Source organism: Xylocopa sonorina, chromosome 1, assembly GCF_050948175.1.
Source record: "Xylocopa sonorina isolate GNS202 chromosome 1, iyXylSono1_principal, whole genome shotgun sequence".
Taxonomy (NCBI): domain Eukaryota; kingdom Metazoa; phylum Arthropoda; class Insecta; order Hymenoptera; family Apidae; genus Xylocopa; species Xylocopa sonorina.
Window position 1 is genome coordinate 14,105,807 of NC_135193.1, and position 15,836 is coordinate 14,121,642.

Below are 15,836 nucleotides of genomic sequence, written 5' to 3' on the forward strand. Positions count from 1 at the left end.
AAATCTAACTTTAGGTCACATTTTGTGTGATTAATTCCAAATATTTTGTTGCTCTATCGATGGCTTACATGCAATTTAGGGTAACCAATGAGAACACTCCGTTCAAAATAGTCAAATCTTAATATTAGTAAAGTAACACTTATAACCTTCTTTTCGCATAAATATTAGTCTATAATATAATAAATTGTTTAAGTCACTCTATCATAAATATTATGCGGAAGTTTATTTTAATTTTGCTCTCGTTTTTTATACTAAATTTTCTAAAAAATGTATATATGTGTGTATAATAATTTCATTTCTAAACGATATTTTCGTCACGCATAAAGTATTATTTAGCAGTGTAAAAAACTAATTAAGCTGTTTCTATTGTTATAAAAGTTAAAACTGGAAAGAATGTTAATTTAGAAACTTGGAAATATAAAGATACGTTATACGTTTCATTTACTTATCAGATGCATAGAGTTTAATGAGTTGAAAGAAGTAATGTGCTATTAAATAGTACGCGTACATCTATATAGATACTAGTTGATTATTAAGTGTTATAACTTCAAGGATAAAAAGAATGCTTTTGCTTTTCTACTTTAATATAGCTAACTTGCATGATTTTCGTGTTATCATTCTCCTAGCGTCATTCGCATTTTTACCCACGCGCATAGTCAATTAGATTTTTAACCTCAAATTATCAATGCAAAAGGTGATACAGTAAATAAGGCATGAAAATAATATCGTCGAAATGTTGAAACCTAAATGATCTTTAATGAAAAGTATAAACTGGTGTTATTCTCCTAACAATTATATGCACATCATCGTTAATTTAATAATATCAGTTTTATAACCAACATTCTACTAAACTAATATAAAGAAAAGAGGGAGAGAGTGTGTGTTTAACATTTTACTTGTGATGAAACTATTTAATATGCATTATTTATATTGTTATGCATTCATTGTTTTACATATAACGGAGCAACGTTGTCACGTGTTAAAGAGTTTATTTATTTTACGAAATTAGAAAAAGGAAAAATGAATAGTTCGATAAAATTGATTATACACAGGGGCAGTACAATTTTCGACAGCGTTATTGTTACAGCTTATTCTCTGCTTAGATATGAACAAAAAGTGGAAAGTACTAAAAACTCATCTCAAATAAATGCTAAAGTATGCACACTTAATAAAACTAACTCTGTACAATTAAATAAAATTTGTTTAAATAAAAAAAGATATAATGCCTATGTTGTATCAGCATACATTGTAACATTAACAAATTCAGAAACATATCGGAAAGCAGCATTTGAAAAATTGTTGGATTATTTGACGTATAAGTTGTCGTACAAAGTAGATTTAGGAATAATCTTAATAAAATTGCGAACGCCCAGAAAACAGTTCATAGATTACATGTGGTAAGCTTTCAGCTATTAATTCAATCGTAATCTTTTTTCCCTGTCAAATTGTGAAACCATGCAACATTTTAATTTAAGGAACGAAAAAATGATACAAATGGCAATGGAAAGAAGGGAGGTTGATCATGCTATGTCCTGGTTGTCTACTTTAGGTGGAGCATTTTCTGCTTTAGGGGATGAATTTCATCATTGTGTAAGTTCAACTGTTTTGTTATTACATTTGTAATACCTATTAACTTATTTTTACAATTTCACTTGCCTATTTAAGTACTTAATAGAATCATGGTTATGGGAATAAAGATTACATATCATTACAACTTCTACTGGAGAACTGCTTCTTTACAATAATTCTAAAGAGAAAGAGAGAGAGAGAGAGAGCAAAATATATATTATTCACTTTTTTGTACACATTTTTGCTGTATCTTAACTAGTAGCATTATCGACCTATCTCCTCATAAATAAAGTTAAATACAAGAATTTGGTTCCATACGTGCTGATAAATTATAGATTATATTTATTATTAAATACCATTTTTTGAAAAAGATCTTTGAAGGTGATATAATTACTTCTAATACATTTTCACATTGTTGTTGAATTGAAGGATATGAATACATTATATTAATGATTAATACTACATTATATCATCGCATTAAAACATCATGACTTTTTACTGCAGGCTGAAATGGCAGGAAAAATTTCTTTAAAGCAGTTTAAATTAGCACTTCGCCTCGGAGATCCTCTTTTGGTTGCTCGTTGTAAACTATATGCTGCCTTAAGTTTAATACAACAAGGTCAGTTAAAGTTACCAAAAAAGATAGTAAGATGTATTTATAAATTTTCTATCGATCAAACTGACATTCGTTTGCAAAATATGTGTCAAGGTATATGGGCTAAGCTTCAATATTGTTATAAGATACGAAAGGAACGACATAAAATTGTCCAGTATTAATTACGTAGTTTCCTAACATAGTTTATAAAATCAGGTTGATTAGATTTGATATTTATGTTACAAAATAATGTGTACAAAATATTGTTTCCAAAGATGTATTTTTTTGTAATTATTAAACAAATTTTGACAAAAACTTATTAGATTAAAAATGATTTACACATGAAGATATATATTTCTAATGTTTTTATTAATATTCATACAGCTATTGCGTGAAAATTTCCAGTTTACAATTATTTAAAATAAAGACATAATATGAATTCAAACACTATTTTTGAATTTTTTAAAAATATTACATCATTGTTATCACGTGCGTATAGCCAAAAAGTATACAATAATGTATTCTAATTTTTGTTTGGTTCCTTTGTATGTTTAAATTATCTACTAAATATATACTAAGTATATATAAATTCAAGCTGACCAAATATTAATATCATGTGGTTTATTTTTTTTAAGAATAAAGAAAGGTTATATAAATATAGATCAGAGAATTATTTTTTTCTGAGATTATAACATTTTTTGTTCACAATGGTGTGGTGTTGTTGGAGTGCTTAAAACTTATTTAATGAAGTTACAGTGTAAATGATTTCTTTCAGAAGCAATCTACTTAGCAAATTTTTGTCTTCACTTTTACACTTCAAGTTTTTATTGGTTTATTAATTAACTATCCTTTTTGAGCACACACGCCAAAAATGATTATAAAATTTGGTCATCTATTTCCTTTATATACTGCATTATACTTAAATTACATTAATTAAATAAATATACTTAGGTAGAGCAAAAAATAAAAAGAGTAAAACAAAAAAATGTAAGATAAAAAGTAAAACAAAATTAATTTTCCTATTAAACAAATATATTTAAATCATACATTAAGAGCTAGATTATTCATTTGATCAATTTTAATTTTAGGAACAATGTTAAATATACATTTGAATATTTTATTAATTGCAGTATGTGTTATCTTACACACAAAAAGTTATTAAATAATTCAAATGTTATAATCCAACCTTCTAAATTATTCCTCAGTTGATGTTAATTAACTATAAAAGTGTTAAAGTTTGAATTTATTGTACTACACTGTACCAACCTGCTTAAAACTTTGTTTGATGTTCAATTTTTAATGTTGTATACACTCTTTGTTAACTAAAATATTTCATCTTAAGAGTGTTAATAATAAGCTTATATAACTATCAGTGGGCAAGTGTACCCATAGGATCCCATGCAGGTAAAGTAACAGGTTCTTGTTTAAATACATCCAAAATGCCCAGAGGTACTATTTTTTTATCAATAACTGCTTCAAAGACAAATTCAGAAAACCAATCGGCTGTTAATAACAGGTATCCTTTTTGTCCTTGATCGTCCCCCCAAGAATTCTCTACTCGAAATCGTTTAATTTTTCCTTCATTCTGAAGAAGAAATAAATCATATTATAATTTATAATATATGATTATTCAGTATATGTTGAAACTTCGTTAACTTACATCAATTGCTACAGCTGTAAGAGTCATTGCGTGCATCATCATAGAGTCCCCATAAAGTAATCTATCTGCTTTTGTGAGATTCACTTGGATGTCAGTTCCAAACATTAATTCAAAATCATATGCTTTCATATCCTGTATGCCTTGTTTAGCTATTACTCGTTTGTTCACATCACACCCAAACCATACAGGTTCGTTGTTTTTTATGCTTTCTGCGCATAATTTCATTAGTAGTTCAGGTGGTTGATTATTATATAACGTAGGTCGTCCACCCAAAACATTTCCTAAACAATCAATAGTATAAAGCTTTCCATATGGATTAGATGGTCTTGGATCTGATACTAAGCATATCTTATCATCTACATTATAATAAGGTTTTACATATTTTTCATAAAACTCTAGTGGCGTGATAGGTCCGACACAATTGTAATTCTTTGATTTATCATAATACTCCCAAGTGATTGTTTTTGGTGGTATGCCTAAACAAATACCAATTATACGATAGATCACAACCATTTGCTCTAAAATTTGAGCTTCCAACTCTTCATCTGTTGCATCACGAGATACTAATTCTCTTAAAACTTTAGAATACTCTCTTAGTTTACTTTTCAAGATAGTATTCATACGTGAACTAAACTCGCAACAGTAGGATTCTGGGAAACAGATTTTAGGAACAAGGCCATGTTTGTTTATAAGATTGACAATCATATCCCATTGTCCACCATCATTTATAGGATCATGTAATAAGAATGACACCAATCGGCCTTCTACAGATTCATTTCGTTTAGCAGTTTTCACAATATTGTGTAAGAAATAATTACAACGTTCAACCTATAAAATAAAAAACATATTTATCTACATAATAAATATGGATTATCGATACGAGATATGAAAAAGGTATATAATATTAACCTTATCCCAGAAAAACAAATAAGCTTGGCTAAACTCAAATTCATCTAGATTGTATTGCTTCATAAAGGCACTTCTTATAACGTTTAATGTAGAAAATATCCAACATCTGCCAGAATGCATTTGGTTTGTTATTGGTTTCCCTTCGGTTGAGATCTTATAGGTGAAAACATGATGCGACTCTTGCAGAACTCTTCGTGAAATGCAAGCTTCCAGTGGATTGATCCTTGTACATACATTTTGTGCCAAAGTATTGCGATTATCTTCATAAAATTTTGCGGACAATTCATCCAGAATTTCTGTTGTCAAAACACCTGCTGCTTAAAAATAAAATGAATATATATAATAAAAATTAAGGACGACATATCTAGTACTTCTCTATATTCTTGCTGACTGAAGGGTACATTTTAACAAAATATATGAAAGAATAATCTAATAATCTTTTCTTTTTTTTTTGTTTAATAGAAATTTAAAGAAATCCCTTCTTTTAAATATATATAAAATTTTATTAATATCTTTCTCGATGCAAGTACAATATTATGTGTAAAAAAATATAAGAGTGAAAATAGGAACAGAATTAGTTAATATTAGGATTATTTTCTATAATTAAATAATTAATTTAATTAATGGTTACATAATTAGTAGTGATATTAATAATAAAAAGGAAATTGAACAAAAATATTCGTTAAACATTTTCTAAAATATGCCACAGGGAAACTAAAAATTAATGTTACGATGTTATATTGAACATGTCTAATTGAAGTTGACATTACATTTAGAATATTTGATTATACTTGAACAAGATCATACAAACTTTTGAAAAATAATAATTTCAAAAGCAATTTATAGGGTGAACAAATTTAACTGTATATTTTTAAAGTATACAAATTTTGACATGTACCATTTTCAATTTAATATAGAAAATATATATGTAATAAACTTTAACACTAAGAAACATCAACATTTTTTTTAGTTTGAAAAAAATATGCAGCATTCCAAAAATATTTTAACTATTTCTATAAAAAATTATCATACGATTGATTGTTTCTCGTCAAAATTGAATATTACTCGAATAATTAATATTTCGAGTAAATTCATTAGATAAAAGTTGGCAAGTCATTTTAAAGTAACGAATAATTTTTTATTTGGATAAGAGCATCGTACGTTGTCGACATCGATACTCGGCACGCACCCAACACCAATGATATTTACTACGTAAGAGTGAGGCAAGAAGTCAAAAATGAAATATAATTTTAAATTTTAAAGCGTTTATATATCTTTCGATAGCACTCGACGAGTAGAATCCGGAAGCATCAATTTTAAATATCAGAAGAGCCATCCATTATTAGAAAATACGGCTGTATTTTACTTTAAGGGATCCAAAAATTTACTTTTGTTATACTTTCTCATACTATTTGACGTGTAGAATCCGAAAATCCAGTATTTAATTTTAGAAATCCACTAATTCAAAGATTATATCTAAATAGAAGTGAGCCTTTTTAGCGTATTTTATAGGTTATAATGGTGACATATTGGCTTTTATCCATAATCTGATGGATTCGGACAAGTTTAAAGCGCCCTTTTCCACGTAACCCATTCATTGAACATTCAAATGATTTCCGTGTTCGCGGCCGGAAGTTGAACTAGCCCAACAAGTATTAGGTTATCAATGAATGCGGTCACTCATTGGACGACTATGAACAAAAGTCAACATGGCGTTCAAGTAATCTGTAAAATTGCGTAAAAATGCTTAGATTTATATACGCGTAATTTTTGAACGGTGAAAGTGTAGAACAGTTACTTGCTCATCTCGGATTTCGATAATTTTGAAATTTGAACAATTTATTTTTATACATGGAACAGTCAATCTTTCTTAGTTTTTAAGAAATTCGCAAAAAAAGATCGCTACCACTACAGTGAATTCGGTCTACAAGTGAGTATCCGTGAAAATATAAACATTAATTTGGTTGCCGGCCACATCATGGTTTATTTCTTGTTTACAGCCAGGTTTGTACGATCCCCTGCTGCCCAACACATATGTAAGACTGTAAGATAAACATTTTGCTGTATATAGCGTTACTCTAGCCGGAACATATAAAACAACCCAACTCTCTAACTTAATATTCATAAATTGAATTATTTGCTGTGTTAATTCGACTCGTGTATGATGAGGGCTGAGTTATATTTTAATTTTCGATCTTAGTTTTAATTTTCGAAGCTAATTCAAACTCTGTTTATATAAATTATAAACAGAAGATAAGCCGGGAAGCGATCGGGAACCAATGCTGGCACGTGCCCTATCAGAAATGCACACTTATGGGTAAAATTCACTGTAGTTAGAGTGCTCTTTTTTTTGCGAATATTGTGGAAATTAAGACAGACCGGCAGTTACACGTAATAAGAAAAAGTTGTCGAAAATGTTGACTTTCACAACATGTTAAAAAATTGTCGAAATTGGAGACGAAGAGTAGCTGTTCCGCAGTTTCTTCGAGGATCGTAGCTATCGTAACTATAGTACCGATACAATACCATAAATATTATAAGGAGTACACAGAGATTGGAAAATCAGAAAATTGATATGTCGTTAAAAGAGACGGAAGTGTTCTGCATTGCGTTTACAATTACATATTCAAATGTAAATAGGAAATAGGAACACTGTATAGCTCATCAATTACCAATCGCTATCTCGAGAAGAGTTTTGTTTACGGCGTACACCTCACAGCCTCACGATATCTATCGAATTTCAACCCATATGGGGCTGGCATACCTAGCGGTGTGCCAGTGCCACTTAGCCCTGAAATTTATTCATTGCAGAGTTACTTCGAATATCTAATAACGAATAAGCATTTATTCTCGAACAACGAATAATGATACAGATATATTAGTGAGTAACGAATGATATTTGAATGAAATTGTTATTCGGTAACCACGGATAAATCTTGGAAATTAACTCGTTATTTGAAATGAAATTTGTCTAGCTCTGGTTTTTCTAAACAATCAAGACGTCGCACGAGCTTATTACTTCTAAGATTTTGGGAAAGTAAATGTGTCACTACCTAACAGCAAATATCAATATAAAAAAAATCAATAAACGGGAGTATATATTTGTATCGCACAAATGTTATATTTGAAAAAAAGATACGAAAATTGACAATGTATATTTAAATAAAAACGCAACTCACAGGCAACCATCTTGATGGGTGGATACTACTTGCTCCAACTGAAACATGCTTAGGGTAGGTTTACTTAATATATTATTTTGTTAGCACAGCATTAGTACCCTCTACCGAGATGTATTAGTACTATATGATCAATGGCGGACGTTTTAAAATTTCTATTAAATCCATCCCCTTCGCTATATTGTTACTAGCAATTTATTTACAAAATATAAATACTAATTACATATTTAATGTACGATACGTTTATCAATTTGATATATATTTTATATTGTATTATGGTGATATATACAACGGTTTGAAAAATACATTTTACAATCTATAATATCCCTCCCTTAAACTGCAATGTTTTAAAGTGATATAAAGAAGTTGTATTCTATAAATTTACTACATATAAAAAACTGCACAGTTCAAATTCTACTCATAGTATTTGTAATCGAATATTATAGCCAATAAAAGTGTTACCAATAATGTGTGTTCATATTGCTAATCAATTTTTTTATATATCAAAATAATTACAAATCGCATTATGTTATATTGTAGTTTAATTATGAATTCATATCTGGTGTAGATGGTTCTTCTACCTTTGATTCCAAAGAAAATGGTGGAATTCTACAATCAAATGCATATCCATCTTCTCTTTCCATTCTGAATGTACCCCTAAGGTGATACACAACAATTGTATTAACCCATGAAAGTAATACGTGACACGAGTAAATAAAGTGTTATTCGACACTGTAATTTTAAAAGTATAAAACGCTAATTCGATACATACCACATATGGCCACTTGCAGCTTGTAAACTCACATGGCTACTATATTGAAAAGCTGGCAACATTTTTGATAAAACAGGTTCTTGGCCAACTACACCTCTTCCGCGGACAGTTTCCAATGTACCAGAAAGACTAAATATTCTCCAATGTCTTTCACGTAGTTGTACACTTAAATCACCCAAATTTTCGAGTCGGATGCAATAGCGCCACTACATGTTTTACACAATTAATTATCGAATTATATTTATCATTTACATCAAATCTGACCAACTCACAAGAGATCACATCCAATGCCTCAATTCCTTTTGTAGAACTTATAAAATAATTTTTGTACTACTAAAAATATTTAAATAAATTTGCAAAATTAAATGATTACACAAAAAATGGATACTTTGTTGGTTATAAATCTGAGTGCCCAAAGAAACTAAATTGTTACAATTATGACATTTAATTACTCTTCTATTTCCAATACTATTTTATTTTATATATTAGGCCTCAGAATCATTTAAGTTGGTCAAACTTGATACAATTGAATTACAATACACCTGATTTCATACGAGACTTATTGTATTGTAATTTTTACCCAATGTGCTGCTGTAGTTTGATTCCCTCTGTATCCCATATAAAATGGAATAACAGTAACACGAACATTTTCAGTAGTTTCTTTATGTACATCTGATAATTCCAGCCATGGATGATTTCTTTTTTGCCATGCCTTGAGAGTTTCTTGTGCAACAAAACAGGGATCTCGATTTGGATTATAAGCTAAAAATTTATCAAACAACTCATGTTGCAGAGCAGTTTTCTCATTTGTTGTGTAAGGTAAAACATCTTCGTGAGCAACATAATCTAATCCTGGTACTGTGTATAAACTACGGCTGCTTTCATGGTTACTTAGAAATGTTACAGCTTCTGTTTGAGCACGCTACATATAAAAATATATAATTAATGTGTAATATTAAATTTACCAATACTGTTAAATCAACTTTCTAATCCAAAGAGTCAAGCTAGAGCAAGAGTACGGTCAAACAATTCTTATTATACTTACTATATATGGATAATCTCTTTGGTCAATTAATACCTGATAAAATGTATGAGTTCTACCTTTCACTTCCTTTCCAACACTGCTATAATCATTTGTGTTTCTACAATAAAATTCCTAGATAATTATTTATTTCTATTTCTAAGTGAATATTTATCTATTAAATTTCTATACATACTCATCTTTTTTATTTGGAATATCTCTATCATAAACCCTTGCAGTCCAAGGAAATAATATAACACCACGATAACCAAATACTCTGTGCAGAATTAATTGACCAGTTTCATATTTTCCTTGTAATTTTGGTGTTTCTAACTTTCCCACTTCTGCCAGTCTAAAATATTAACATATTTAAAATAATTAACAGATCAGCTTTCCTTTTTCCTTTTTTTCATGAAGTATCTAATATGCAAATTAACATTTAATTCTAAACGTGTATTATATATAACCTTCCTGATTATTCGCCAAATTATTTTTTCTCTGTATTTTGTATGTTATTCATATTTTACATGGATATGATTGGAATTTTAAAATAAAATTCTGTTTAAACAAAAAGCTTAAACATTTACGACAATATATTCATTAATTTAATTAAAAGGTTCCATCTTCTTGATACACGTTTAACAATAAAATATTTAATATTTTAATTCATTGAACTATTACAGTTTATTTATTACACACTTTACATCACCTGATATGTCTTACGTGATGCAAACAAAATTTTGTTGGTGCTTTCAGAATGTAACATTTTAATCTACAAGTAACAAGATTTCGCGCAAGTTCCATACTTTCTTGAAAAATACTTTTAATGAAGTACAATTTTTAGTTTAGACAGTATAACATTGGGTCGAAAATACATAATCCTCTCTTCTTGACATTTCGGCAACGTTTTACTACGTTACAATAACCGAACAATTTACGTTGTATTTAGATGTGAATTTAGTCTAAAGGTAGATTCTTATGGAAACCGTAATTGAAAATATTATAACATTTTATATATGTTTTAATCCATAAAATTTAATTCAATTACAATATGATTATTTTTATTTGCACTCATATTATTAAATTTATTCATATTTACATTTAAAAATTGTACATAATATGAAGGAGAGAGAGAGAGAGAGAGAGAGAGAGAGGTGCACAGCATTGAGCGAAGGGAGTTCACAGTTCTTCTATGCATTTATGTAACAAATGGAATATCATTTTATGAAAAAGTTATTATCATTTTTTATCGTGTAGTGACGCAAGTGGCAAATTATACTTCTGTTAAAATTTCTCAACTATTCAAGAAAACTCCAATAGAAAATACATATCATTTTGCCGATTTTGCACCATCTTGAATATCCCAGTGATTAACGTCTAAAAATGCAGTGACCATTTAGTTATGGAAACAGAAAGTAGAATAAAACAAAGTGTCGGTACGATAAACATTTAAAAATATATTCTTTTAACAATAAATTAAACATTGACTTCCCTTAAAATAACTTCTTGTTTGTCATTTTGAAACCTGTTTTGAAGTTTGATTTATTGTTCATAACATTTTGTTTAATTCTATAAATGATTGCGTAACAAAAATAACTGAATTATAGACCATTTTTATATTTTACATTTCTCGGTTCTTTTTGTTGTTGAATAATCAAATATTTAAACAATTTCAAGATGAAGCGAGAGCAACCCTAACCTTAAAATCCACTTATTCATAAAAGTCAAATGAAAACGTTCGTATTTTGAATGGGAAAACTATTAATATATTGAGGATATGCATACTAAATTTTATTTATTTATGCTTAATTAAAAAGATTATTGCTTAAAATATGTTAATAAAGCTTTCAATACATTTTCAGATTCCTCAAAGGAGGCATCGACTAAACAAGCTGTTTTGATAGTTGTAGTCATTTTTATTACTTCCTTATTGGCACTACTTTATGTGTATACTAGTTTTCCAGAACTTACAAAGTAAGTAATGCTTAAAAAACATTTCATACAAGAGAGTGCTTAATTTTTGTTTATTTTAGAGATGAACGACATTACATGAAAGTACCATTAGATATTGAAGAAGCTAAAAATTTGGGTAAAGTTCTAGGACGCTACAAAGATCTCTATTATTTTCAAGTTCTGGCTGGATTATTTATTACATACATTTTGTATCCTTCAATAATTAATAGCTTAACTTAAGAATAATCTAAAAGTTTTAGTGAAATTATAGACATTTGAAATTTATCTACATGAATGTTAATACATTCTATGCAATAGTTTATAATTTGGAGTCTTATAGATTAGTATCAAAAGTCCTTAGATAGGAAGAATTTTTACATACAGCTTAAGAACTACTATATATATATCTTGTTTACTAAGACAAACCAGAAGAAGTAAACAAGATATTCAAGTCTTAAACATTATTATTGAATGAAAAATATGTTTTACATACTTTTATATAGAACTATTGACTTCATCATCATTAAACAAAGTATAGTTACGAAAATGTACAGTTCATAGAATATTCCTTAATGTGGATTTAGCTTACAAACTTTTGCTATTCCAGGCTCTATTTTCCTTTCCATCCTTTCCGGTTTTCTTTTTCCCCTCCCTTTAGCTTTATTATTAGTATGCAGTTGCAGCGCAGTTGGAGCATCGCTGTGCTACTTTCTTTCATCGATCTTAGGACACAGAATACTGTTTAAATATTTCCCTGAGAAAGCAAGAAAATGGACATTAACGGTGAAAAAGCACAAAGATAATCTTTTCAATTACATGCTATTTCTTCGAGTGACGCCATTGCTACCAAACTGGTTTATAAATTTAGCAAGCCCTATAATTGGAGTGCCACTTGCACCATTTGCTATAGGCACATTTTTCGGTGTTGCTCCACCATCTTTTGTTGCCATACAAGCAGGTCAGACATTGCAGAACTTGACTTCATCTTCAGATGCATGGTCATGGAATAGCATTATAATATTATGTCTATTTGCTGTGCTATCATTAGTACCTGTACTATTTAAACAGAAATTGCAACAAAAATTTGATTAAATTTTAGGAAAGAAGTTAATTAAAGATTTATTTATTTGAAAGGAACATATTTATATAATCACTTTTTTTCAAATATTCGTAAATAATACGAAACTTAATATGAAAAAGAAATTACAAAAAATAATTTAGTTACAATTTTATTATTAAGCTTGACAGACAATTTGCACGTGATTTATACTTTTATAAAATATAATTATTAGGGAGACATTCCATAATCAAAGTTTATTCCAAACGTTTCAATGTTCTGTTTGTCACAAAATTTTGTATTTATTCCAATATAAAAACATTTTTTTATGCCATTCCAAATTTATTAAAAGTTTATATACAGAATGAGCACAAATTTAAATTGTTATTGCAAAAATACTAATATACCATTTGTAAAATCTTTATTTATAAGATTTCGTATAAAATCAATTATTTAAAAAATTCTTTAAATGAACTGATATAATAATAAAAGCAACTGTACTAGTATAGAAAATTTATTTAGAAAAAACATGGTTCTTTGAAAAATAATGCACCTATTTAAAATATGTAATTCAACAAAATGAAGTCATATAGCTAATGGTAATACTAGTCAAATTTAAAGCTGGAAGGCTAACTGGTCGCCAGTACCACCAATTGTACCACACTAGAAAAAAATTAATTATAACAGTAAATTGTTTAAATTATATGTACATTACAAATAAAAATTAGTTTACATTACAAAGTGTGTGCATTGAAATTAAGTAATATAAAGAATAAAGAACATTTCAATAATCTTGTATGAATTAATTAATGTTTATAATTAACATTAAGATACTTACAAGTTTTTCCAGCAGATAATAATACTGGAAGAGATCTACAAGATGTAGTACATTCTGTGCTTGCAATCATTTTTATCAATCGTGTTCCACTTGTACACCTTATCATCACATTACTACATTCAGGATTTGGCTAAAGTTATTAAAATTGACCGCTATTAATTAAAATAGTGTTATTTTTTTGCTACTATTTCAATGAAAATGATATAATGTAATAAAAAGAAGATATTATTATATTACTTCGCTCTTTAGACAGTAACTCATTAATTATTTTTCATTTATATAAAGATTCATGCACAAAAACAGTTAAAGAATCTGGGAGGCAAACAATGAGAATCAGTTTGTGATAGATATTGCAAGATGATATCTTTTAATTTAATATCCACTAAATATTAGCCAGGAAGTGGGAAATATTAAATGATATTAATATCTCTAAATTTTTGTTTATTTTCTCTTGAAAATAATAAAGAATGGATTCTGATCATTATTCTCTCCAATATAATAATGTTAAACATTAGAACGTTCAACATCTTACTAAAGAATAAGGTGGAGATTTTGATTCATCTATAAAGATGAATTTTTCTGTACTTTGTTCCCACCAATTTGGTGCATCAACAGGTTTTGGAAATAATTTTCTCAAAATTCTGCCAGCTGTCATGCGATTAATTCTCCATGTAATATGATTATTTAAATTTTTCGAAGGATTTAAATCCATCTTATTTTCCATAATATCTTGAACTTTTCTAAAACAATGTACTTTTTATTACGAAACTATTTTTACTTAGTTTTGTTCAAAGTATCTATTGATTCAGCTTGTACATATAATACCTGTAAGTTATATTATTAGAATATACTTTCATAGCATCTTTCTCAAACACATCTGAATTTTGTTGCAACAATTGTTGTAGATTTTCCATATGGACTTCAGAAAAATTTTCTGTTTTTAAATAAGGAATTCCAGGATTAAATGATCTGGATATAACGTGGCCAGTTAAGTTAGGTATAAAATGTACATCGCTACATGGCCAACAATCCATATCATTTACATAAAAGTATGGATTTTCTAATATACACCATTCGTCATACAACTCTAAAAAATATAGGAACAAAAGTATAGAATAAATCAAATCATATAATTTTGAAATTTTATTACTTTTAAGAAGTTGACTTTTCGCAACTTAACTTGTTGAAGAATATTTAAAATAAATTATATTGCCAACATACCAGATAAAGAAGGATAATGTTGAATTATTGGAACAGCTATTCTTCTAAGTAATTTTAAACCTGGATAAATGAAATTTTGCAAGTTCCTCTGTAGAACAATTGCCATGGATTTTTTATCAAAAGATATCAAACTCGCAACTATTATAAACGATATAGTAATGGAACATTTTAAACAAAAACGGATGTTAAATTTTTGCTTTTTTTTTTCAAGAATGTGAAAAGATTCTTGTAATACTTTATCAATTTCAGTGTCAGAAATACCATTTTTGTGCGCATACCGACGAATGTTATTTAACATATCTTTATAAACTTCGTAATTTGCCATATCCTTATGAAAATGTAATTACAAATTACTAAGATCTAAAAAATGTATAAACGCATATAATATGTACAATAAGGTCTGTCAACTTGGCAAATAGCTTTTAACACCACAACACAACTTTGTCACAGTAAGAGCACTGTGATGTCACTTGCGCCGCGTGACGTCCCATAGCCATCTACGTCTGTACTTGTCAATGGTTGTCATGGTATGCGGTAACAGCACGTTTTGCACGGTGCACCACCATAGTATCACTAACGTATCACGCGTGTTATTAGTTCATTCATGAATTTTTTTTAAGCAGTAACGTAAATGATGACATTTGTTAACGGGGAAATTGTGTTTCAGTGACAGAGCAGCATTTGGTTGCAACAAGTCCGTAAATCAACCGAACTGTCATTTCATAAGTAAATATAAGTTAGCAAGACTAAGCATACATGTAAATTGGGAAACTTTAATATCAATGATTCTGTGCAAACAAATACGATCTATTTTATAAAATAGCACAATTCAAATAAATAAAAACTATTCGATACTACTATGTATAACGCATATTGTACATAATTATGTAAATCAGTGTTGATATTCTATGTCTTAATATATCTTATGACTCTAATAGAAATGGAAACTACTAACTGTTTAAAAAGAAATGATTTCATTTAGTATTGTTGTTTCATTAGTCGAATGCAATTATGTAGTGAAACAAAAGCAGCTGGAATGAATGTAACAATCTGTACAAGAGAGAG

The 15,836-nt window shown here is 28.6% G+C and overlaps 5 protein-coding genes across 7 annotated transcripts; 2 read left to right on the top strand and 3 right to left on the bottom strand.

Annotated features, from left to right (window-relative positions):
• The first annotated feature begins 534 nt into the window (after positions 1 to 534).
• Positions 535 to 2,582, top strand: LOC143427559 (uncharacterized protein F58A4.6). The gene is made up of 3 exons (XM_076901801.1): positions 535 to 1,397; positions 1,476 to 1,590; positions 2,074 to 2,582. Exons 1-3 carry the CDS (start codon positions 1,021 to 1,023, stop codon positions 2,344 to 2,346), a joined length of 765 nt encoding a protein of 254 aa, XP_076757916.1. The 5' UTR covers positions 535 to 1,020; the 3' UTR covers positions 2,347 to 2,582.
• Positions 2,583 to 3,174: 592 nt separating this feature from the next.
• On the bottom strand, positions 3,175 to 7,998 carry LOC143433062 (bleomycin hydrolase). 3 transcript variants are annotated; one of them, XM_076910194.1, is made up of 5 exons: positions 7,913 to 7,947; positions 7,406 to 7,524; positions 4,734 to 5,047; positions 3,825 to 4,652; positions 3,175 to 3,749 (listed from the first exon to the last, which is right to left on the bottom strand). In XM_076910194.1, exons 3-5 carry the CDS (start codon positions 4,851 to 4,853, stop codon positions 3,534 to 3,536), a joined length of 1,164 nt encoding a protein of 387 aa, XP_076766309.1. In that variant the 5' UTR covers positions 4,854 to 5,047; positions 7,406 to 7,524; positions 7,913 to 7,947; the 3' UTR covers positions 3,175 to 3,533. The 3 variants fall into 3 exon arrangements, with proteins under 3 accessions (XP_076766309.1, XP_076766301.1, XP_076766292.1); XM_076910186.1 differs by lacking the exon at positions 7,406 to 7,524 and having other exon boundaries at positions 7,913 to 7,998; XM_076910177.1 differs by lacking the exon at positions 7,406 to 7,524 and having other exon boundaries at positions 4,734 to 5,050; positions 7,913 to 7,993.
• A 403-nt stretch (positions 7,999 to 8,401) lies between these two features.
• Positions 8,402 to 10,651, bottom strand: Poldip2 (DNA polymerase delta interacting protein 2). The gene is made up of 6 exons (XM_076909533.1): positions 10,412 to 10,651; positions 9,899 to 10,054; positions 9,727 to 9,823; positions 9,262 to 9,603; positions 8,682 to 8,887; positions 8,402 to 8,566 (listed from the first exon to the last, which is right to left on the bottom strand). The coding sequence occupies exons 1-6, from the start codon at positions 10,504 to 10,506 to the stop codon at positions 8,455 to 8,457; spliced, it is 1,008 nt and encodes a 335-aa protein (XP_076765648.1). The 5' UTR covers positions 10,507 to 10,651; the 3' UTR covers positions 8,402 to 8,454.
• A 220-nt stretch (positions 10,652 to 10,871) lies between these two features.
• Stas (Transmembrane protein stas) lies at positions 10,872 to 13,453 on the top strand. Its single transcript, XM_076909284.1, has 4 exons — positions 10,872 to 11,138; positions 11,565 to 11,676; positions 11,736 to 11,864; positions 12,240 to 13,453. The coding sequence occupies exons 1-4, from the start codon at positions 11,105 to 11,107 to the stop codon at positions 12,745 to 12,747; spliced, it is 783 nt and encodes a 260-aa protein (XP_076765399.1). The 5' UTR covers positions 10,872 to 11,104; the 3' UTR covers positions 12,748 to 13,453.
• On the bottom strand, positions 13,209 to 15,141 carry LOC143432574 (uncharacterized). The gene is made up of 5 exons (XM_076909275.1): positions 14,772 to 15,141; positions 14,376 to 14,637; positions 14,083 to 14,290; positions 13,551 to 13,680; positions 13,209 to 13,375 (listed from the first exon to the last, which is right to left on the bottom strand). Exons 1-5 carry the CDS (start codon positions 15,094 to 15,096, stop codon positions 13,284 to 13,286), a joined length of 1,017 nt encoding a protein of 338 aa, XP_076765390.1. The 5' UTR covers positions 15,097 to 15,141; the 3' UTR covers positions 13,209 to 13,283.
• Positions 15,142 to 15,836: the final 695 nt, after the last annotated feature.

Coding starts and splice junctions, on each gene's coding strand:
- LOC143432574 (XM_076909275.1), bottom strand. CDS start 15,096: ATGGCAAATTACGAAGTTTATAAAGATATGTTAAATAACATTCGTCGG. Junction 14,291..14,375: donor TCTAATAATATAACTTACAG/GTATTATATGTA, acceptor ACATTGTTTTAG/AAAAGTTCAAGATATTATGG. Junction 13,376..13,550: donor ATTATCTGCTGGAAAAACTT/GTAAGTATCTTA, acceptor ATTTTTTTCTAG/TGTGGTACAATTGGTGGTAC.
- LOC143433062 (XM_076910177.1), bottom strand. Junction 4,653..4,733: donor ATTTGTTTTTCTGGGATAAG/GTTAATATTATA, acceptor TTTATTTTATAG/GTTGAACGTTGTAATTATTT. Junction 3,750..3,824: donor TTACAGCTGTAGCAATTGAT/GTAAGTTAACGA, acceptor TTTCTTCTTCAG/AATGAAGGAAAAATTAAACG.
- LOC143427559 (XM_076901801.1), top strand. CDS start 1,021: ATGAATAGTTCGATAAAATTGATTATACACAGGGGCAGTACAATTTTC. Junction 1,398..1,475: donor CAGTTCATAGATTACATGTG/GTAAGCTTTCAG, acceptor TTTTAATTTAAG/GAACGAAAAAATGATACAAA. Junction 1,591..2,073: donor GGGATGAATTTCATCATTGT/GTAAGTTCAACT, acceptor TTTTTACTGCAG/GCTGAAATGGCAGGAAAAAT.
- Poldip2 (XM_076909533.1), bottom strand. CDS start 10,506: ATGGAACTTGCGCGAAATCTTGTTACTTGTAGATTAAAATGTTACATT. Junction 9,824..9,898: donor ATTCCAAATAAAAAAGATGA/GTATGTATAGAA, acceptor ATTTTATTGTAG/AAACACAAATGATTATAGCA. Junction 8,888..9,261: donor AAACTACAGCAGCACATTGG/GTAAAAATTACA, acceptor TAAAACATGTAG/TGGCGCTATTGCATCCGACT.
- Stas (XM_076909284.1), top strand. CDS start 11,105: ATGGAAACAGAAAGTAGAATAAAACAAAGTGTCG. Junction 11,677..11,735: donor AGTTTTCCAGAACTTACAAA/GTAAGTAATGCT, acceptor TGTTTATTTTAG/AGATGAACGACATTACATGA. Junction 11,865..12,239: donor TTATTTATTACATACATTTT/GTATCCTTCAAT, acceptor ATGTGGATTTAG/CTTACAAACTTTTGCTATTC.